Source organism: Phalacrocorax aristotelis, chromosome 4 (assembly GCF_949628215.1).
Source record: "Phalacrocorax aristotelis chromosome 4, bGulAri2.1, whole genome shotgun sequence".
Taxonomy (NCBI): Eukaryota; Metazoa; Chordata; class Aves; order Suliformes; family Phalacrocoracidae; genus Phalacrocorax; species Phalacrocorax aristotelis.
Window position 1 is genome coordinate 25,590,847 of NC_134279.1, and position 24,054 is coordinate 25,614,900.

At 39.5% G+C, this 24,054-nt stretch overlaps 1 protein-coding gene across 1 annotated transcript in view; it reads right to left on the reverse strand.

Moving 5' to 3' along the window:
* The window catches only part of EGF (epidermal growth factor), a 63,725-nt gene extending 40,095 nt beyond the window's left edge, over positions 1 to 23,630 (reverse strand). The window contains exons 1-6 of the mRNA XM_075090655.1: positions 22,780 to 23,630; positions 14,070 to 14,201; positions 10,434 to 10,633; positions 9,283 to 9,464; positions 5,991 to 6,221; positions 4,173 to 4,375 (exon numbers count right to left, since the gene is read on the reverse strand). Of these exons, the coding sequence (XP_074946756.1) occupies positions 4,173 to 4,375; positions 5,991 to 6,221; positions 9,283 to 9,464; positions 10,434 to 10,633; positions 14,070 to 14,201; positions 22,780 to 22,954 (1,123 nt within the window). The 5' untranslated portion in view covers positions 22,955 to 23,630. The remainder of the gene's footprint in view (positions 1 to 4,172; positions 4,376 to 5,990; positions 6,222 to 9,282; positions 9,465 to 10,433; positions 10,634 to 14,069; positions 14,202 to 22,779) is intronic.
* Positions 23,631 to 24,054: the final 424 nt, after the last annotated feature.

Sequence of the window (24,054 nt, forward strand, 5' to 3'; positions counted from 1 at the left end):
AAAGTATTAGCACAGGCTAGAGAATCTTTGTACTGGAGTGGATCCTGGTTTCCGACTATGAGAAATACAAGCATTATAAACTTGATTTGGATTTAAAACTCAGAATGTTTCTGATTTCCAACAAGATGTGCTCCAAGTTTCTTCAAAGGAAGCAGAAAAAAGTACCCAACAGATCCCCAGAAGCCTTCCTACTTCTCCTGCTTCACAGAAAAAGGCAAACAGGTATTTAAGTATCTTTTTTTCATGGGAAGGATTTGCAGGGCTTCGTGTCTGTGCTCAGCTATCTTTTAGAGCTGGTGCTTTCACAGGTATGCAACACTCACGGTTTTATTTTTGCCTCCCAACCTATTATTTTTATTTTAATCTTCCTAATCTTCTTCTGGGCTATCTTGCCCCTTTCCCAAGCTAAGAATAGCTGAACTGCTGCTACTGAATGTGGGTATGTAGCCACCCACACACAACACTGCCTTTGCCCTGTGCTGTGTAACGTATAAGAAATCATGGGCTCATACAGGTGAAGAAATTTGTATGTGAACCATTTTCATGTGCTGTTTCTAATGCACCCTCTAAATTCCACAAGATGGAAAGCAGCATAATGTTTAAGTTCGACATTTAGTCTTCTGCTAGCCACAACCGAGAAAATGCTGGCCATGTGGTGGAATGACAAATCATGTCTATAAAAGACTGAAAGAATTGCCCAGGCAGACTCTTCAGCTTGGCTGAAATCATCAACATTGCACTTATTTGCATCAAACTGATTATTCTTCTGTAGCAGAAGATGTAGCACTAAATGAAAAATGATGGATGAATGAATGTCTAGATGGACATTATCTGTTATTAAGTATGTTAGCTTTTGAGAGACTCGAATTTTACATTCAGTTTTAGCTGACCCTCTGTTTTTGTAGAACTAGTTTTGAATTGGACCCTTCATCTTTGTCCCTACGGCAGTTGAATCAGAAACCTATAGTGATGGGGTGTCTAATCTTCAAATACAGAACTCATTAGAATGACAAAACTGCAAGTACATGTGATCACAAAAAATACAAAACAGGAAGAAGATTACATTCAAGACTGCATCTTATGCTTTTCACTGATGCTGCTATTTTGCCCTTTTTTTGTACCATTAGTGGTCTAATGAGACCTAAGACACCCAGGAATTACAGAATAATAACAGCAGCAATAATTTTGCCATCTGAGCAATCTCAAAAAGATATTCTTTTTTAATTGAGTACTTATTAGAACCTGGTATTGCCAAATCAATATGTAAAAAATAATCACATTTCAAAACTTAAAGTGAATGGTGACTACATTATGAATCACAAAGTTTTTAAGGTAATCTTTTCTGGAAGAACAACAACTACAAACCATAATTTCTAGTTTGTTTGGCTTTGGGTTGGTTTTTTTTCCCCTCCCATCACCTCTCTTATATGGAAATGGGTGTTCTCACATAATAGCCTGATGTTGGTATCTTACACTGGAAAGAAACACAACATAATTCCTCCAAAAAAATATCCTGACCATACTGAATATCATTAATCTGTCAGAGAAGATACTTAAAAAAAATTCCAGAGGGAGTCTTTGAGATTTTAAGGTAATTAAGATATTTTATGGGCCATTAATAGAAGTGCAAAGAACATTCCAGCAGGCATGTATAAATATACATACTGTCATCAAATCTAGGATTCTGTCGAAGAGACTTGAGGTAAATTAGAGGCCATGTTCCAGATACTGCCATACTAAAGTTGTTGTATGGGGTTATAGCAAACCTGTAGCTGAATTAATGCTCTTCTCTGTACTTACTGGCCCTTACCAATCCAGGAAAGTATTTTGAAAGAGAAAAGGAAGAGGGGACATGAGGAATTTAAGCAGTAAACTAAATAATCTAAATTCTAGTAAAAAAATCAAATCATGTCAGTTAGGCTCTTCTCATCAGTTCCCTTTTCATCTGAAGGAACTCACTTGTTATCTGCTTTAAAGAAGGCCCAATAATTCACAGCTGACACTACATTGAAACATACACTTTCTTAGCTTGTACAGAGCATCCAATTAGTCTAGGTATGCTTTTATCTCCAGGTTTCTCTGCTGTAAGATCAGCTATAAATCTCATTTGTACTCCAGGCTCATTAGTCCTCCTTTCATCCCAGTTCTTGCACTGGATAAGCCAAGCAACATACATGCAAAGTCCTAAAGGTTCATCTGGATTCAGCCAGCTAAGCTTCATTCTACTCCATCATTTCCCAGACATTTTTACAAGAAGGTATTTGGAATTAGAAAAAAAAAGGCCTACTACTACTTACTGGCAAAAAAATTTACTAAATGTGTTGGAAATATAGGGCTATATACTGCTATATACTGCAAGGCATTAAGGCATTTAAAAACACTGGCCGTTTGTTTATTAATAAAGGTTGGGAAACCCTTCCTCCAGTGAAAAGAGAAACATTGGAAAGCAGCATGTTCTGGTGGAAGAAGCAGAGTTAATCTTCTGAGAGAAGAAGAAAGGTAAGTGCCCATAGTCAATGAAACTATGTTACGCACTCTTCTGGAAAGGACATACGTAACACAAACAATAGCCCCTGAGGTTCGAGAGACCACTATCATGAACTACCTCTCCTGGTCATTGTTTCTTCCTTTCCATCTTCACGCATCTGCAGAGTTGGTGACTGTCTGTCACCCAGGGAGGCCTCATGAGACTTTCTAAATCTCATTGTAACAACACTGAGATGTGTGGACATGCCACTGACTGCACCACAAACTTATCCTTCCCTAGTTATTCTGTGTGAGAACACCAAACGTGTCAGTTAAAAAAAGTGCTTCTGTTTGCCAGGATGACTCTTTTCCTCGAAGCACAGAACAGGTATTGCCTCTGAATGGAGGCTCCCTGTGTTTACAAGTATAAGCTTGATTTCCAGGAACACTTTCTCTTCTGCATCTCAACAGCTCTTTGCACTGCAAACAAAGCATCTGAAGGGGAAAGTTCCCTTGAAGATTTTGATTTTCCTGCTCAGACCAGGCTTCAGGAAGGAGAGAGAGCATGGTACCGTATAAAGCTGTTGACTGGCATTAAGAAAGACAAAGCCTATTTTATAGTAGGTATTTAGAAATGGTTCAGGAGAGATATTCAGTTTCATTTTTGTTCATACAGACAGACACCACTTTCTCCTCACGTCTTTATACCACCTGTACCTCTGGGAACCCAAAGCCGTCTTCCCTTGGGAGTTCTACAACCACTGCTCAACACACAACTACCTCGATGCTATTGTATCCAAGCAAAACTGGTGACAAAAGTTATTTCATTAAAGCAAGAACAGTCTATGTCTGCTTTCCCGAGATCAGAGAACAAGACATTATTTCCCCTGGATACCCCTCGCTTCCTACTGCCTCAGCAGGAACCCTCAAGGAGAGTGAGCTATCCACTACGTTCATTTTCTGATCCACAGTGAAAGGCAGTGACATGACCACCTCATACTGTAGGCTACAACTGATATCAATTAAAGAGACCCAAGGCTCTTATTTCGTAACTATTATAGCAACTTCATGTCTGCCTAAAACAGGCTGACTCTTAATCCAGCCATTTCACAGCAAAACTGAGACATCCACAGTGTGACTTGCAGATCATACAACCTGAGCAACCTGCTCTAGTTGAAGATGTCCCTGCTCACTGCAGGGGGATTGGACTAGATGGCCTTTAAAGGTCCCTTCCAACCCAAACCATTCTGTGATTCTATGATCATACTACGCACTTAAAATCCTTCAGTGCCATAATAATCAGAGGTGTTTAGATGCACATGAGAATGAAACTTCCAGAAGGGAGCAGACATTTGATGAATATAATCTACATGAAGGATTAAAAAACTGTACACTGTGTGCATTTAGCAGGAAAGTACAGAAACCATCTTTTTGTAAACAAAGGGAAGAGGACAAAATCCCATTTAACTGCATGTATATTCAGATTAATGAAATGAGCAGTTCATGCTCAGCACACTTCCAGCCTGATACTCCAGCTGGAGTTACACACACCAAGTGGAACCGTGGATCACTGAATTTGAAGGAAACTTTTTCCTTGACTTCACTGAGGCCTGAAATTTTGCCAAAGAAAATTATTACTGTGAAAAATTAGAGTGTACGACATTATTATCCTCACACATACAACTGTATCATTACAATTTACTTACCAAAATCCTGAGAATCTGTTCTTGCACCTGGCTGTTTAAAGGGATGCACAACTTTTATCTCCAGTGGTGGAAAAAATGATGGCTTCAGGCTAATTGTGACTACAACTTTTCCAGTATATTTGTTGGCTCTCCATATCATACCAGATTTCAACTCTGAATAATACAGGTGCTCAGCAAAGAGAGACATACCAAGCAATTGATGTCTACCACAAAGAGAAGATAACACAAAATGGCGTATTAGCTGATCCCTATGTATTTATTCACCCATACATTTTCTGAGCATCTAGTTCAGTCAAGTTCACTGTAAATAAACTTTCTTTGCATTCTGATATATATCTTATCTTACATATGTGAGAATCAGTTGAGATACCAGAGACATTACCAAATAATCCAGCACCCAGAATCCTGCAGATTTGCAAGAAATATATGCAAAATGGATAACCTGCATTTCTCACAGATTATATGAGCTGTTGTTCAGGACTAACTCAACTGACAGACAAAGACTCGGTATCACCCTGCTTCTGGTGAACCCAGCAATTAAAATGGGCATTTGCTTTGTTGAAGGATGTAGGCCAGGTGACATTCCCTATTTCCCAATTTCCAGTGCCTGCTCTGACACTTCTGACTGTCCCAGGAAATCAGGGTGGCAATGGAGTGGTAGGAGTACGGTGTTCCTAAAATCCATCTTGCTGCTTCTCCTATCACAGGAATTTATTTTCCATATGCTGGTCAGTTATAGCAGCCAGCAGGAACCACAAAAGGGCCAAGTTTTAAATAAGAGGGAAAGCAGAAAAAATACTGAAAGAGGGATTTTTGGCCTCCACTTTCCAGTACAAATTCCAGGTGGAAAAAGGAGAATCCTTATCATCCAGGCTCAAAGAGAAATTGTTGATTCCCTAGTGAACACCAGCCAACTCAAGGGAGAAAGGGGGAAAGGGTAAGGAAAAATCCAGTGTGACAGCTGGCAATGTAGAGAGAAACCAGCTTTGTGTTCATCATATGCAAATAGTGTGCTGCATATTTAAATCATCAGGCCAGCAAAACCATGTATTTTTCTCATTTTGCAGCTGGCAATCCCTATTACGCATATGCCGATCCAGCCACCCTGGTAGAATCTGCAGTGATATAAGGTAACCTTTTCCTGAGTACCTCACTGAAAACATGCCCACCATGAAGCATCTGTACCACTGCAATGCAGGAAGGTTAAATATTAAAAGCACCCAAAAGCACATGGGTCTAACAGCCCCCCTCAGCCATGCTTAGCCCTGGCACCAGGGAGCAGAGGGGAACAAGTCTGTTGCACAGAACAGTTTTCACCACATCTGCTGACGCTTGCTGGAGAGCCTGAGCACAGGGGGTTATCCGAGTATCCCTGCCTGGCAGCTCATGAGGACAACAGTCCTAGAGGAGGATAGGAAAGACCTTATCTAGCTCAGTCTCTTGAGCACAGCTCAGACACCTGAGTTCACCCACTGTGACCTTGGACAAATCGTTTAATCTCTTTGGTTTTGGCTTCTCTATCTGCAGAAAACAGCCACTAATAAACACTCAGAGAGGATTTCTAAGGATTAAGTAGTTATCATTTGCTAAAAGCTTGGAAGATGGAGAGTAGTGAGTGGCAGTATTATCCTTACAAGAGTGACTTCTTTCCATTTTCCTATCAGTAGTTTTAGATTTACAGTTACAGGCCATTTGCACTACAATTTTATTCCTTATTGTGTTATGAACTGACAAAATAAAAGGGAGAATGAGGAAGACAGCTTAACTGCATCCCCAGGAAATTAGTGTTTTATTTCTGACAAGCTGAGGAAAACTCACCGGACAGAATTTTTTAGGAAACGAACAGCTCTGCCATCATAGTCGCATGATCCAATATGGGAAATCTCTTTCCCATGGTCATGTTGGATCCAGTAGAGCCTTGTGTCCACCAAATCTAGTGAGATGGTCTTTATTTTTTCTGTGGTTCTGAAAACATTTCTCACATCACTTCCACTGAGGGATGCTCGGTGTATGCTGGAAACTGTACCTTCTGAAGACCAAAATAATAGCCTGCAGGCAAGAGAGGAATGTTTTGAGAAAAGGGAAAAAAAGAGGAAAAAACTACAAAACCCGACATTTGCAACATCACATCACTGCTACACACTCCTTGTTTAGTTGCTCCCATACGCAGAATTTTTCAGTCTTACCACAGTGTTTTCAGAGCCAAAACTAACAATAAAGCAAGGGTCTTCCTTAAATACGTACTCGCCTATTTCAGGATAGCTCCATAGACATCTCTCCTTAACATAGTTCTATTAAGAACGGAAGTAATTTTTGACAACGAAGTGTTGTCTGTTTCACAGAAGCAATATTACCACTAAAGTTTTGTTACAGTTGTTTTATTATTTTAATAAATATCTTTCTATCAGAGACTGTATGACACTGTTCAGGAAGCAATGGGAGACTAGAAATGTCTCTCTCATGTACGTCAAACAGGAATCAGCCTAGCTTAACCACGAAGCACTATTGTCTGTCCCTCTGTTTTGTTCAGCCAGGCATTCAGAGAAGGAAATGGGAATAACCTCTCAAATCTACAGAGAACTTCTGCAAACCTGGGGAAGGGCACATCTCCAAGGAAGGTACGCATTGCCCTCTGCATTCCTCTGGCGAGGAATCTATTTCCCGAAACTCTAGCTGAACACATCACTGAAGTTGCTTAACTTAAAAATACCATTTCTATTATTGTTCTCATTTCTTTCTACCTTCCTGCTGGTTATAGCAGCCAGACTATGCTGTCATTAAGACACAGTCAAAATAAAGCTCCAATACTCAAAACAGTTATGCACTGAAGCTACTTATATGTCAAGTTATTCATGGAGCCGAACCCAGATTTACTGATGTGACTAAGGTTAACAACAGTTCTTCAAAAATAGCAAGTTATCCCTCATTCATGTATATTTTATTTTTTAACTTTTGTGTTTAGACTCTGCTTAGGTCTTGGCTTGGCTTGTGTGCTTGTGCTTGTACTTGGGCACAGAAAAATCCTAGAAGCATCACCATTTTGTCTTGTCTTTACAAAATTGCAGAATTTATATGTACAAAGCAATGTAGCATAAAGCCAGCTTTACTGTGTTTATCTCAACTATTTGTTAAAGGCCCCAAAATGGATTAGATCTCACTGGCAAGGGACTTACTAAACCAGTAGGGAGAATCAGCCCCTGCCTCACAGATTTTCCTCACTGTTACATAGTCTACAGTTATCATAAGTTATTAATGTATAGGTGAAAACCTGTTTCCAGAAGGACAGTCCAATTTTATACTGCCATTTTTGAACACTTTATTAATATCCGCTTGCATTTCTGTAGCACCCGTTACCTAAGAAACATCACTACTCTGGAAATCTGGACAAATTCTAGGATTTACTTTTTATAGATAAGGAAACTAAGAAATCAAGGTGGTTATAGTCTTTATGTACAGCTTTTGCAAATCAGTGTAGGGACAGGATATGCTATGAACAAACAGGAAGACAGAAGAGGAATTAAGATTAGAAACAAGCCTGAGTAATTGCCAGCCTTTACTGTATTTGTCCTCTATTTTTCTGTAGTCTTAATCCTTATTTTTCAGCATTTCTAAATGCCATTAAAAATTAAAACAATCTTACAGCAGCAGTTATATTATTACTACTAAAATAATCCTATCACTGCTAATATCCAGACACAACTACTGATAAAAATTCTATTATTAGGGTATCACACTGACCTTTATTACTTAAGAGTTGCACATATTTGAAGGAATACATTTAGCTCATGTTTATGCCTGTGCACATAAAAATGCTGGGGGTTTAATTCACTTCACATTAAAAATAGAGCCCTTGGGGTTTTCCTCCAAGGGAACCGCCATAGGACATAAAAATTATATTAGACTTCTTGGAGTCTACTTTCTTTACAGTTTATTACCAGCTTACTGGCCTCCCTCTAAGCACATGAGTACAGCTTATATGCATGGTGAATCACACCTAGGTGAATATATGCACTTGAGCCTTCCCAAACTTTTGCGTAAGTTCAGCAAATATATCTCTATAATGCCATTTGTAACATGTGTTTCGAAGGCATTTGGCAGCGAGTTTGAGGACTTGTGAATATTTCCAAGATCGGTAAATACTACATTCAAAAGCAAATAAGAAAAAAAAAAAAAAAAGGCTGATGTTCAGGACTTTAAATCCTACCCAAATTACAAGACTCAAAGAATACTAGTAATGCTACCAGCATCAGAAGATAGGTTTATATATAAAGTACTAGGAAGGGACACATAAGCCTTAATATTAGAATAGTTTCACACACTGCTGAGCAACTGTACTGCAAATCAGAAGTGGCCACAAAAACACACTTTTGCTCTATGAAACAGAAACATCTCAAAGTTTCTGAAAGCTTTTATTTTTGTAACTTTAATGGGAGAGGTTTATGGTAAAGAGAAATTAGCACGGAGGGACCACTGTGACAATTCATATTGATAACTCTTAAGGAGGCCAAATCTCTTATATGAGCATGGTTCTCAGTGTAAATGGCTTGAAGCTGAAAGAAGCATCTTTATGATGGCCAAATTACTAGTGACACAAAGTAGCAACAGTAGATTCAGAACCAATATTCAGAGCAGCCGACAGAGAGGCAAGGAAAACAGGAGCAAAACTGTAAGTTTAGACCTTTTTTCAGAAAACATACTGATTTATATTCTAAGTATGCCAGGTTTGGAGCACAAGGGACTCCCAGCATTTGCAGGCATCATTCCCCTTGCTGCTCCAGTCCTGCTTTCTGCTGTTCTGAAACTTCACAGTCTTTGAGAAGGGACCAGCAATAACTCTTTACCCTCAGCTCTTCTCACTAGCAAAATTATCCCTGATGACCAAGAGGTATAGATTCTGCATTAGACTTCGGTGGGCTTTTCTCACGCACTTCTCTATTTATCTCTTATATGCTTATTAATATTCTATCCTCTTTTGTCAAAGCTCAAGGAGGTGTTGGACTATACACAATACACTGTGCACAGACTAGCCCAGCAGCCTATAAACTGCAGTCATGGTACTTTGCATATCTTGAGTCCATTCCAATGAAATTACTAACCTAGTTAAAATTACCTTTGCTCAGCATCAATGGTAATCCTTGTGGGATGACCAACATCTCTTAGAAGAACTCGGCGTTTCTTCCCATTCATGTCTGTCGCTTCTATGGTTGATTTCTGCCTATTGGCCCAGAGGATGTCTTGATTTATCCAGTCAATAGCAAATCCTGAAATACCTTTGTCTATGTAACACAGTCTCTGTGAAAAAAAAGGTTGACAACAAGAAACATCCTAAACTTGACTTTCAGTATAGGGAACAGACCGCCAGACTGAAGCTTCCCCTTTCATTCCTTTGCCTGCTTTACTTTCTCTCAGATCTGTAGATATTTCTCTTTCTTGTTCTTTAATCACTTTCATTTGGTCTTTGTACTTACACATACCCCTTCTCAACTGAGTGACCCACTGCAAAAGGGGAAACTGTTCTCTGTGAGAAATACACTGATTTTTTTGCTACAGCTTCTTGCATCTGGCACACTATGAAGCACCCAGACCTGTACTGTTACAGATGGAAGACTTCTTAACACACTGTTGCTGGACCGTGATCCTTAAAAATCTACATAAAATACATCAGTGAAGACTCCACATGGGTACAGGAACACTGGCAATCTCTCTCAAACAAAAGAAGGCTCTCACAGCATTAAAGTTCAGCCACAACAGCCTGCCTGCCCTTCTTAATCAGGCAGATGCAATGAACTGCACAGCTTTATCTGAACAAAGGATGAAGTGCTAAAATAAGCATTTGTGCAACCATAGAAACCAATAAAAGGTTTGAGAAAAAATGAGTAGGAATTCAAGCACATTCTTCTCGTACCATTTCTGCCAGTTTGAGTTACAGCAATCTGGAAGACAAACTTCCATAATTCCAAAGATTAATTTAAAACAGATAGAAACATTATTGTCTTCAAAGCTTTAGTTTATCTGAATTTCCTCTCCTTCATTTTTAACTCCCTTTCACTTGATCCACAGAAAATACTAAATGTACTGTGAATGCCAGTAAAACACCCTAGACTCAGGACAATAACTATTATGACAGCAAAAACTATTTAATAAGTCTGAAGTGCTAATCAATGAACAGGAATGGCAGAATTGTACCTAAAGAGCAAGTGGTTTCCATGGAAGATTTTATGCCCATTAACTTGGAGAATTCCAGAGAACTGATTACTTTACCTCTTGTTTTGTGCCATTCAGGTGAATTCTTTGAAGTAGTCGCCTTTCAGAGTCTACCCAATACACTTTCTCTTCTCTATAATGAAAATCCATAAGTGTTGACTGATCAGTATCAGCCACCAGTCTTTCATGATTGGTCCCTTCAGTGTCGATTCTAAAGATGGCATTTCCATGGCTAAAAAGTAGGAATGGTGCAGGGTCTGGTGTGCGAAAACAAAATGCAACCGATTAATGCCTAAGCATTACACTTTTGCTGCATTAAGTTCTCAACAGTATTATACTAGACAAAGATAAGTTCAGGATCTAATAGTCTCTTTCATATTTTAATGATAACTTTCCACAGAGGACCAATAAGATATAAATATTTTCACATTTAATGTTAAAAGTTAGGTCAAAAATCTAAGTCATGAAACTGAGATTGCAGCAGTTACCACTAATCCCAAATCCTACAGCCTAGACAGAGTTCAGAAGAACCATTGCATGCATGCCAAGAGAGGTTGGAAGAATTATACCATGGATGCGTCTTCAGATTGAAGACCGCTTCCAACTATTGTGCTAGAGCAAGAATTTATCACAGAAAGGTGGTCTGGAGTCTCACTTTAACTGTCCAAACATGGAAATTGAAGATCCCAAGACAGGACAAAGGAAAAAGCTAGAGACTGTGGAGGTTTCTTGTGATGCAGAGGGCTGAAGGAAACCAAAAGACCTGTACCTCAACAGCAACAACTCCTTCCAAACAAAAACTATATACATACTGAGTGAAGGGTAAGAGCATATCAATAACTTAATAGAAAATACATTAAAATGAAAGGTGTTCCAATTATGCCCCAAACTCTAGAAATCCAATTAAGGTTGAAAGTGATGAGCAACTAGGATGGTCCAAATAGCTTTAATGCAGCCTTAAAACCAGGTGATTAGTATGGAAGTACAATCAGTAGGACATAGGGGTTGGGGCTGCAGATTACACTCACCCAGTTTACTCAAGTCCTCTTTGTTATTTTTAGGGTATCACCGTAGGGCAGTGTTAAGATTGCCCAAGGAACCTTAACTACATTTCCAAACTACAATGGTTTTCATTTAGGCAATTTGAATATTATGGATGTCTATCAAGTGTCTAGCAGAGGAAAGGAGTTTTTATGCAACCAGTCACATTTTAGCCTTCATTTTAAAAGGAAATTTTTTTTCCTAATTAAAATTTAAAAAAAAAGGGGTATGCAGCCTAGTCTTTAATTTACCACCAGAACAACATTCAAAGAAGAAAGCCCCTTGTGGTGGTAATGGTGGGGACTTATAACATGGTTTCCTGAAGCAACAAATGATGGCATACAAGTAATGGTCTAACCAAGTGTCTTTGAAATGCAATTATTGATAGTCATCCAACAGAACGACAGCTTTCAAGCCAGCCTAGTCACTTGTTGATCTTCCTGCAGTGCAGAGCAGCTCTCCATTTAGCAGGGATGGATATCATCAAAGATGCACTATCACCAGTTTTCTTGCACATATACTTTTGAAAATTAAACTGGTTTTGTAGCCTTTTAACTAACTATCTTTACTATTAGCATGCAACCTGAGGCTTTAAACCCAACAGACATCACTTCTACAAATTTTAGCCAGATTCTCCACCTTCATCATGGTTGTAAGGTTATTTGATTCAACCCCTTTCACAGCAGCAGAATGAGACCAGTTTTGATTTCTCCAAGTGAAGAGCAAGTTAGGCAGAGAGTTCTGACAAGCATCCAAGATGTGATTTTCTTCTCTTCACAAGGAAGATGATGAGCACACTGTTTCCATACTAACAGACTCTTTTGTATCTCAAGTTTTCAAGCTATCACACAGTTATAACAGCTGCTTCTAGGATTTTAGTCACTCCCTTTTTCTGCTGCTATTTGCACTGAGCAACCCCATGTGAGAATACTTAAACTATGAAGACTTGCTTTACGTAAATGGTAAATGAACGGTGAAGTGTAGCAAGGTTGATTTATCGCAGGAATTTGACAGCTGTACTGCCTGCATTTTTGCCGATTAGTTGAACAAGAGCATTTATATACTTTGGTTTTGTCCTTTCCGCTCCTGAATTTCCCATCAGGCACCCATGCATGAATCAGGGCTGTAAATAGAACAGGGACCAAACAAATCTAACTTTGATTGCAGAGGCACCAGTCAGATTTGGTACTTTACTTTATCAGGGGTTTAATGAACAGGTAAACAACAGCTGCATCAAAGAGCTTCCTACGTTTAAAGCAAGAGGGTATTTCACTTGGTATATCCCCTACAGAAGGGTTTATACCTAGCATAAGGGTTCCTTATCTCAATCACAGTAGCTCCTGAACCATAACTCACTTTCTACTGGTGCTATAAATATTAGCAACAATGTTTAAAAAAAGTTGAAGTCCTCTAATATTAAGGTAGGATTGTTCTTTGAAAGATACCTGTGCACATATATCCACGTGAGGTAACACGTTTGTTTTCACTTCTCTTCAGTTCAGAAGTGAAGAGTTCACAAAACATTTGATTAAAAAAAACCAAAATTAAAAATTCCATTTAAGTGGATAGAGATGTTTAGGCAGGGCTACAAAAAGTCCAAAAGTTGGGTCTTTGAGCCGCATGTTGCTGTCAATAATGATGATTCTAGGAGCTGATGGAAGTAATCGTGTTGGCGCCGATCTGGAAGCTGCACAGAATACTTTTGGTTATGTTCATGGTCCCAAGGGCTACATGCATGGGGAACTCAAGTACAGCTCCTAATTCTTGGGTCAGAAACATGCCCTGGCACATCCCATCTCTGCATTAGTGAGAGCCCCAGGCAAACATTAGTTAGAAACAAGAAAACCTGGGCTCCTGGACCAGAAGGGAGCAGTAGCATATCCCAGACAGGAACCAAAACCAGACATTCAGGAAATCAAGAAGGAGAGGTGAGAGGCAAACTTCAGGGCACTCCCACCTCACTATATAAGGTTAAACCAACCAATAGAGTCCAACTAGATGTTTTTTTTCCCCTGGGTAGCATCAGTTGAGGACAAAATGAAGTTTATTCAAAGACCATAACTGTGGCTATTTTCCTCTTAGGAGGGCTAAAAACTTTTAAGATTTAAACACATCTTACACATTCGAAAACCAATTTATTCACTCAGGACAGAGCAATGGAGAGAAAGAACTCACAGTAGCACTCTTTTATTGAGAAACCACCAGTGGGACAAACCAAAAATAAGGGCTTCCTGCTTATGGTTTCACAGTACTGTCACTTGAATCTAAACACACTGAAAAGACATCAACACCAGCACAGTGAAAGAGGCAAAGGTAGCAAAATCTTTCCGTGAGTTCCTGGAAGTGGCAAGGATGGGGATAAGAGAGTTTACAGTTCCAGGCACACCCAGAGAGTATGTCTATTAAACAGGAAGGGGTTTTTTTGTTTGTTTTATTTGATTGTTTGCATATGTTTATTCATCTTCCCACCACCATACTTTTCATCCTTCACCATCGCTTTTCTGTGGCACCATGGCAGCTTTTCCATCAGTGAACAAGAGCACCCCGGTCACTGTCCAGTAGGGACCAGCTGGGCATCATTCACTTTGAAAATTAATGCCAACCGTGTCTCTAAAGCTCTTTTTCAGGCATCAAAAAAGCAAACGACCTTACCGTTCACATAGCAAGACCGCTTGTCAATATCCAAAGTGTAGCCAGGCAAACAGGAACAGATGTAGGACCCTGGAACATTGGTACAGGTTTGGCCACAAGTTCCCAAACCGCCTTCAAGGCATTCGTCAATATCTGAAACATGTTTTTGAACAGATCAGGAGAATTCAGCTAGCAAAAGCGGCAAAGAAGAAGAATACCCTTGACAGAGTTATATATTAATAAATTGGTCACAAAATTTAATATCACATCATTAAAAAAGGAGAGGAGGATGGCTGTATTGCTTTATGCATTGGTTTCAGAATTGTTTGTCCATTGTCACAGGCATAGTGGGGTTTTTTTGGTTTTGTTTTTGTTTTTTTATAAGGCTGTCCACAGAAATTACCATTCTCCCTAGTGTCTGGGCTCTCTGGTCTCCGATTGCCCAAACACAGCAAACAGACTTGTCTCAAACTCCATGTCTGTGATTTGCATAATCATTTGCTATACAAATGCTGCCTGCAGCTGCTTCCACAGTAATAATTTTGCCAACAAATCAACAAACTTTGCAAAACAGCAAAGCAGCAAACAGACTGCCACAGCACTGACTTCCACATTGAGCTCATTTCGGTTTGAGTCAACTCTCAAAAATACATACAAAACACTAAACCCCTGCCCCATATTCTGACAGCAACAAGCCCAAAGCAAGGCAACAAGCAAACTAATTAGAAACTTGGCTTTTGACTAGTAGATTAGGCTACAGCCTTCAGGAATTAAAAGATATTTGATGTATTTATGGTGTTTTATCAGGGCTTGAGGGAGTAACTATTAATTAAATCCTAAATTAAGGACTTTATTTTTCAGAAAAAAAGGTCACCACTGAGGAGCATATTTTACACTAAGGGGGAAATAAATTAACCCCTTTGGCAGTACCATGGATGATTGTCCTAAAAAATGTAGCTAAACTTCAGTTCCTACTGAAAACAAATGCATCTGATAGTAACTTCCCGAGGTGCTTGACATCTGGCAATACCATATCCTTGTATACTTCTTGTATAATCACTGCAAGGTTTGCTTTAAGGAGCAGCTTTTCCCCTGCCTGAGATCTATTTGATGTCAGTGCCTTTTGTCCTGATTTTATCGTCTGACTTTGCACACGCAGGGTAAAAGGAATCAACACAAATTATTTTAAAGAAAGAGACACATTTGATTAAGTCACTAAAGGATATAAATTCATTACCAAAACTACATATACATATTGAGTTATTCCAAGTATAGCTCACAACAATTATTTTTTTTCTGTATTCCTGATGGAGAATTTAGGGGAATGAAAGAAGAGCTTCTCCTTGGATAACTGATCTTAGATGATCATTTGAATCAAGAGCAAATTATTGCAGTGCTTCAGGAGGTCTGTGATTGTTAGGTGAGGATTCTCCTGGTTCAAAGGTCAGAAATGGCACCTCATAACAACTATAAGGGACTGCAATTTAACCAACTCACACCAGCACTTTGAAAGAAACATCCTCTCTCTCTGTAACCTGGGGAGAGCTAAGCAAGCAGGTCTCTGATACCCCATGGCTCTGGGAAACTGTCTCCTTTAGCTGCTTTAAAAAACTATATGCAGCAGAAGTGTATAGGGGTTTCTTCTGTGTCAGGTGTCAAAGTTCTTCAAATAGCATGTCAATGCTTTACAGCCACCTGACATGTCTGTACAGACTAGGGGATCTTTCCATATTGTTTTCAGAGTTTTCCCACAACGTTATGTTCCACAAAGCAGATGAACTAATTTGACAATGTATGAAACATAATCAGAGCACATGCAACTGATTTCTGTTGCACAGATTATGAAGGTAAAGCAGAAGCATTTTCAGCAACTTAATTCCATAAAGTGCTCTAATTCTAACCCACAATCTTCTTCAAACAATCAGCTTTAAGGAGCATATTTTCCCACACGTACAAGGGATGCACGTGCCATTCTCCACAGCATCAAAGGAGTAACTCCTTCTGCAAATCCCCTAGAAAGGCTTGACTGGCTTAGAAGTTTGTTAATGGGCTACAGAAACCATGAGCTCCAGGTTGCCAGTTTAAAACGAGCTACTCCTGACTAACATTGCCATGAGTCATTAAAGCTAAAAGGTTTTTTGGTAACCCATATGAGAGGGCTTTGGTGACCTCAGCTCATTGTCACAGCTGCTGTCGTTGTTAGCAGAGACGTCAAGGAGTCTACAGGCATGAACACTGTTTGTGCCTCTCTCTGACACACTGTTTTTCAAATGGAGTAATGGGCAGACAGTTAATCTGATCTAGTCACTGGTACAAAAGGAGGTGCAGGACTTTGTTATTAAAGGCTATAATGTAGTTCATGTTAGTCAATATACTTTTACGACAATAGTGGCTTGTTAAATAAACCTGATGTTATATCTCTGAGGAAATCACGAGTATGAGTGGTAAAGGCAACTGTGTAGATTTAAGATTGCTAAAGATGGGTCATTTGACTGAGCGACGTGAAACACTGATGAAAGAACTATTATTCAATCACAATAATGAGCACATTAAATAAGAATAAGACAGTTAGGCCTGACCTGCAGATTATATCAGGCCTGTTTACCCTGAAAAGGATTTGTGTTCATACTGGACAGAAAGCTGACCTCTTAGCGTGTTACTGGGCAAGACAATTCAAATCACAACACATGTAAACACAGGAGAAATGAATGACAGTGTGGAAATCATTTTACTTCTGTGTATGGCAATGGTAAGACTATATCAGCACGCTGTTTGTATTTCTCAGATATAGGTTGTTAAAGGAGAAGAAAGGCTGAAGGAAGGCTATAGTGGAAGAATAACCACCCAGTAAAAGACAAGGGGTGCAGTGGCAACAGGCGGCTCGGCCACCGGAGAAAGCCCCTTCCAGCGGTAAACAGGAAGCGCCAACAGACACAGCGCTATTGTAAAACACACTGCAGCACTGTGAACATTCAGCTTTTATGGCACTAACAATGGAAGAGGGTCCTATGCTTGACATAAAAGCTGCCTCTTAAGGTTTAGAACTCGATCATAAAATCATCCATCAGGTGTAACTAGCAGTGCCTTCACCTGCACTCCTAGTGCCAAAGCAAAGCGTAGAGTTGAGTCCTGCTGTAGCTGTTTTACGTGTCCTGGCAACCACATCCCCCAGTGGGAACTTTACCCTGTGAAAGAAATCGGCTTAGTGAACACAAAAGCTGTCTCCAGTGTCCTGACAGCCAGCCCTGAAAGGAAGAATGAGGTTCTGCTCAGCTCTCAAAGGCTTCTTTATGCAAAAAAATGCCTTGAGACTCAGCAAAAACAATGAATCATGTCATCATGATGTTGGCAGCTCTCAATGACTTTGCATACAAATATGCTACTTTATTGAGAGTCCTGAGAAATGCTCTGAAGGTGAAGCATTAGTATGCCTGGCAGGGATACAGAGAAACCACAGTAAGCCAGAACTTGCGTTTCATTATGGCCCCAAATACATACATTATATACATTAAATATACATGTGCAGATACACACGCTCAAATAACCTCACTCAAAATTTGGTTCCTGTGGAGTTGGGCTGGATATTAATTCAATCTGCCACGTCTAGCCACCACCATAATCTTTTCAACGAGGCTGAACATGAAATTTCATCTGGGTTACAAAGAAAGCGGCCCACGCCTTTCCTCCGTTTTGTTAAAAGCATAGAGCTCAAAGAACAGAAGATAGCTAGAAATGGAAAAAGATGCTCCATTTATCAGCAGGTCACAATAAAATAGATGAGGCACAACCAGTATCTTCTCTCTCTAATTTTAAATTAGGTTTAACATACCACTTGATCACTCACAATTTTTGAGCGGATAGAGGCTGTGAAGTGCTCAAATACTATGGTAAGAAATACAATGTGAATACAATAAGGTGGTTATCAACTTCTGGACTCTTCCAGTCCAGAACTACAGAGAAGGTCATATCACAGATATGACAGCAAGAGCAAACATGTGATTTAATCAAGTATAAAGTAGAATAAAATTTAGAATTGGAATAAAGTTCAGAAATCACTTGGATACATCTTGAAGACAAATGGCAAAAAAGATCTCAAGGGACTACAATATCTTTAGTTTTCTACCTTCCTAGACTCAGGTCTCAAGGGTTTGGGGACTAGAATGGAAAAAAATGTATTTTGGTTTTGTCTTCTAAATAAGTTCTATGTGTAAATTAGTAACTACGAAACGGACCTCTACTTCCCAGTTCATGCCACTTTCAACATATTGTTATTGGCTTGCATTTCAAAGATGAAGCTCATGAGGCCATCATCTGGCCCTCTTTGAAAGGCATCAGCAAATAGTGCCATCCAGCTCCCTTTAAAATCAGGTTTCAAATTAAATGCTAGAAAGTAATCAGTTTTGTTTAAAACAGAACACAAAATTAATATCTGTTATTTTCCACTGAGAAAAACAATGATGAGTCTTGCAGTAGCGCTGATTGGTGCTGGAGTCTGCTCCTTAGCCCTCTTCAGGATTAAGCTTCGTGTGATGTATGATGCCATTTCTGTCATTTCTTGTAACATATTCGCCTCCTTCCTATTTTGATCTAAGCTTTTACAGCTAAAGCTAGTATTTAAAACTACATTCAGATGGATCCAATTTCCAGAGAATTCAATGGGAATCTTCTTGTGAATCGGTCTGTGGGTTCAGACACATCTTCAAGAATTCCTAGCTACTCTTTGGCAACAATGTTTTCAAGCCAGGATAATAGTAAGTGAGCTAGCTGGAAGGCAGCTACTTGAAAACAAGGAAACAAGCACGCCTCAACTGCAACTCTTCTGAAATACAGAGGGATACAGCAGGGGCTCAACAGGTTTATCCCTATGTCATGACAGGGGTAGACGACACAGTTCCCCATTTCATTGGCTCCTGCTGCTCCTTATGCAATGGTTCCAAAGAAAGGATAGCTGTGAATTAGTAAGGTTCTGGTGTTTCATATTTCTCAGGAGACAACATAAGAAGTTCTAACAGCGTGTTCTTCAGAAGGCTGTATGGAGCAAGGTGAAGCCAGGATTTAGCTAATTAAGGTGAATTTAAAGATGTAATACAAAGAGGAATATCTTAATATGCTGCATCACCAGTGCTCCCTGGCAGGAGAGAGGCGAACAGTTAGAAAGAAAAGTGGAAAGCTTGAAACACAGAAAGAAACATTTGATCAGAAGAGCTGACCTAGTTAGCTGCAGTTGTCACCTTCAATTGCAGGCAGTAGCTCTGTAGGAATGTGCAGCATGTTAGCCCTAAAAAAGTGACAAGGTCTGATCAGTTAATGTCAGCAGTTAGTAGAGATGTGCAGAATTTAAGAACCTACGATTAGGTAAAACTTCAATAACGTGGGTTGTGTTTTGCCTTCTTCAAAAAACTTTTTTACAATATTGTTGGGTTGTTTTTTTTTAATAACTATCTTACTTCACTTTTAAAACTTACAAAGTGAGTATTCAAATCAGCCCTGAAGCCAAAGTACACCTCCAGTCTTGCAGTATCCAGAACATATTTACCTAGGGTAGCCCAAGACTAACAGGCACTAGTATCTAGTCTAAAACTGATAATGCAAGGGGCTGCTCTAGGGGCTTCTTCAGATAAACAGTGCCATGTAGGAAACTTTTTGGTCTCAAGTAGGCAAAGCGTCTATATATCTTGAGAGAATAAAACCCAATGTTGTTAAAGCAGTACTTCAGGAGGGCACAGGCAACTGATTCCAAGAGGCATAAGGCCCATCCCCTGGGTGTACCATGTATGCTTACAGCATTGAATATGTTAGAAATCAAAGCTCTCCCAGGGCCAACTATGCATGTTTTTACCTTGTAGGAATAATAACTCCTGTGTAGCCCAGGTAATTTTTCTTTAGAGGTGGAAGGTTCTACGTTTTCACTGTGGTCTAAGAAAGATGTGTTATTTAAAGGTAGCTGAGTCTCCAGTCCTGACATCAGCTTAACATGAACAATTAAATCAAGATGGCAATGTCAAAAATTGCAGAAATGCTTCCAATTCTACCATAACTTGCTGATAAATTGGTATGTTCATTCACCAGACTGGTCTTGTTCTGACCTCATGATCTGTTCTCCCATACTTCCTCTCTTATAAACCTCGCTGTTGTGGGATGCACGTCCCCTCTGAAAGGCCTCTCCTCTCTTGGCATTCGAAGTCAGGATTCAAATAATCTCTCTTAAAATAACTGTATAAAATTATGTGAGACATTTAGGGTTAGATTTCATTATCCTTCCACAGGATGAGAAGGTCTTTGATCTTTGAATATCCTTAGAAATAAAAGGAACTAATTAAGAAGTGAGCTATTTAGCAATGTAAGAAGAGCACGACCTAGACCTTCATCTGTAGTGGCAATATGGAAAACAAATCTAGAAAAGCCTACACACTTTCCAGTAAGTATCGCTTGTAACTGTTCACTAACAGAGAGCAGACACCTTCTCAGTTCAGGGTAGTCCTTATGGCTGGCAGGATGCCACCACAGTCACGGACGATAAAGAACATTTTACAATTGGTATATTTATTACAGCTCACCAAGAACAGTCGCCAAGCCGCAGTTCAGCTTGCTGTCATTGTTCACAGTTCAGTGGTATGAGTCACGTCTCCCACTCATCACTTTTATCCCCACTATTACCTTCAAAGCCTGCCTCCAACCTCCTACCACTTGCTTCCACTGCACCCTCTATCCCTTATAATTAATGAACTAGAATATCATACATCCGGACTTCTGGTCAGAACATGACTTGTGTATCCCGCACACAGAGGAAAGAACAGGGGAAATCCATTCCACCAAAGCATCCTTCAGTCTCACATTTAATGTCAAAATTTCACCTCTGCTTAACCCCCTGCAATCCAGTGGTCTCTAATTAAAAAGAGACCCTAGCACATCTTATTTTCCATTTATTCTATATTACATGGAATTGGTCAGGGTATGTCATAGTAGCGTTAGCCCCTACACAAAAGGCGACTTCTACTACTATTTCTTGTAGAGTTTGCTGAGCGACCGGCTGTTCTGTTTTGGTGCTTTATGTAAAGTCCCCCATTCATACAGCAGCTGAATGTATCTAATTTTTCACACAAAAGACATAATGCGGGGCAGGTTATATCTCCATTAATGGAAGAGCGATGTACATCAATATGCAAAATATGTCAACTGAAATAAAAAATACATCTTTGCAGACTTTTGAATGGCAATATTAAGAGTGTATTTTGACTCATTAAACAAGAACTGAGCAATTCCTTCATGACAGTAGGATTCTCCTGTTGTATGTGAACTCTTAATTGGGCAACCCAGTAATGTAGAAGTCATAACTAGTGTACATCTTAATTAGCTTGTGGAAGCTACTTACATATTATCAAATAGTGTGGACCTATAGGAGAGGTTGTGAGGATATGACATACACACTGCATATATTTCAGGTTGAGTTTACGGAGAACCAGGTCTAGTCTGTTCCCATGGACCGAATGGCCGTCAACAGCAGGGAGGGTGGATGCTCTCCTATGGGAATACCTTCTGATTTAGGCTGGCCTAAAGGAAATCCAGTTTGTGCACTTTGAGAGTGCTCCCCAATTTGAAGACAAGCCTAGTAAGAGGTGGCAGTGTGGAGATTCATTTTGGAAGTATGGTTCTTGTTTGAATTCAAACATCAGGGTGGAAGCACCCTAGGTGTGTTTCACTCTCAGCTAAACCTTCAGCCAGGTTTAACATTTGTACACAAAAAATGCCTAGCTCCTCCTCTTTCAATACGAGAGCACTTAACATGCATACTTCTACTTTCTGCTTACAAGATGGTATTTCTTGGCAGAATGCACAGAGGAGGCACCTGTTATTAAATCACTGGATTCATGTCAAGAACTGAGTCAGAGCCTCTGAAGCCCAAGCAATCTAAGACAAAAGCCTTAACTCCAAGTATTAGGTCTGTTTGCTCGAATCCTTACAGAGTGTTTCCTCATGTTCTTACTGCAAAGCCCACAGCTTCATTGGCTCTGGCTTTCTAAAAAAAATTGGACTTCAAGGTAACAGGGTAGGGAGAAGGGCTGTGTCGTTCTTTGCCTTACACTTTGTAAAGAATAGGAACCTGCATTTTACATGTTCCAAATCACTGGAGATGATTATACTAATATTGGAATGAACATTTCACCCAGACTATGGTATCAAACACACCTGCACTTCATGTATTTTGTGAGATGTATTATTAAAGATAAGCACACATATCTACATGCACCAATAAACATAGAAAGAGTACTTTTTAAATTTATCTAGCCCACATCTAAGTATATACTTATACATAATCATTAAAATACTCTTTCTATATGCATATAGAAATACAAAAATACACCCATACACAAATTTTACATATATAGAAGCACAAATATGTGCGTGCACATGTATTGAAAATGCAGAGACACTAAAGTAATGGCAAGGAATTTTGTTAACTGGGGAACAGTTCAGCTCTCTTAATGATCGGATAAGAGTTTATCCCGCTTTCGGATAGTTAAACTGACAGAAAAGTGACTGATTTCTGAAAAACAAACTAAAAATGAGTTCTGTTCATTATCAGAAGCAAAAGATATCATGAAGCTGATTTATCAATTCTGCCAGTACAACGCACAAGCAATCTGTAAAAAAAAACGCTTTGAAAGTTATAAAGCTCAATTAAGAGAATACAAATGCAGTTTTCTTAGTCTGTGAATGGTCAGCAACTTACCTACACAAGCAGAGTTTTCAGTCTTTAATCTGTATCCATTAGGACAGTTCCAGTGCTGCAATGCTGAGAGGCTGACAAAACCAATTTTAAAAACCACTGGCAAAAAGGCAACAAGGAAGAGAAACATAATCTTGTGGGTTTTTTGAACTGTCACTAGAGAAAAACTAGCTTGCATTCAGTCATATCCAGGACAAGATGAGCATACGTAATCCCAAAAGGTTTCTGCAATCTCCCACTTTACACTCAGACATCTTATCACAATATGAAGTTTTATCTTTGCCTTGCTTTCGTTGTCACTTTAGCCCTTACTGTGTCTGACTACAACCTTGAAGAAATTCCTGGGAGATTTCTTCCTCACACACGCCGTTTTATTCTCTCTCTCTCTTTCGTTTCTTTTTTTTTTTTTTCTTTTTTGGAAGCCAAGTATGAAATGCCTGACACTCTTGCCACAAATTTAACACAGCTTACAAGCAATGCTCACAAGGATCACTGCGAATTTCCTCACAACAAGCAAAGCTGCTGTTTAGATCTTAAAAGCAGCGAATTTGGAAAACTGTTCACCACAGCCCTCAGTGGAGTACAGGGAGCGAGATCTCCAGGTACCGTCCTTCTCCAAAACGCAGTTGCTTTTTACATACAAACTTGGACGGACTCCTCTTTTCTTTTTAAAGCTCTGCTTGCCCCACCTCTTCTCTTTTTAGTACCACTTGAGTGAACCCTGTGTTTGCAAATAGTAATGTGGTCAGTTCCTTACTACAGGGAACTGAGCCAGAATGCAGATCTCCAGCCACCCGTAATAAATACAGCCTACTTAGAAAAGCAGCCCCTTCTGCTTGAGAAGTACCTGCGGCATGCCAGCTAAATTTTATTTCTCAGAGATTTTAGGCAGGTTTATACCATGTCTGTTCAATCATGATTAGTTGCATTCATTTTAATATTGTCAGGTGTTTTACCACCAGAAACAAACTTTGTCTTCAAAACATTTCATGCAAAAAGGGAAAAAAAAACATCCCTCTGGTTTCTCTGATACATTACAACTGGAAATACAAATTGGCCTAAGGTCAAGTTCAGATCTAGGGTATGTGTTTGTAATTCTGATTTCAAAGAAATTCCAACCATCTCTCTCAGGTCTGAATTTGGTGCTTTTGCACTTCCAGGAGAATACCTGCTGTCAGAGACCAAGGCAACGTGTTCTGAGTCTGCATCTCTCACATACATTGCAGTCATTTAGATGCACATGTCAGTGCTGTAAGAGGCCACTGTTGTGATGCAGCG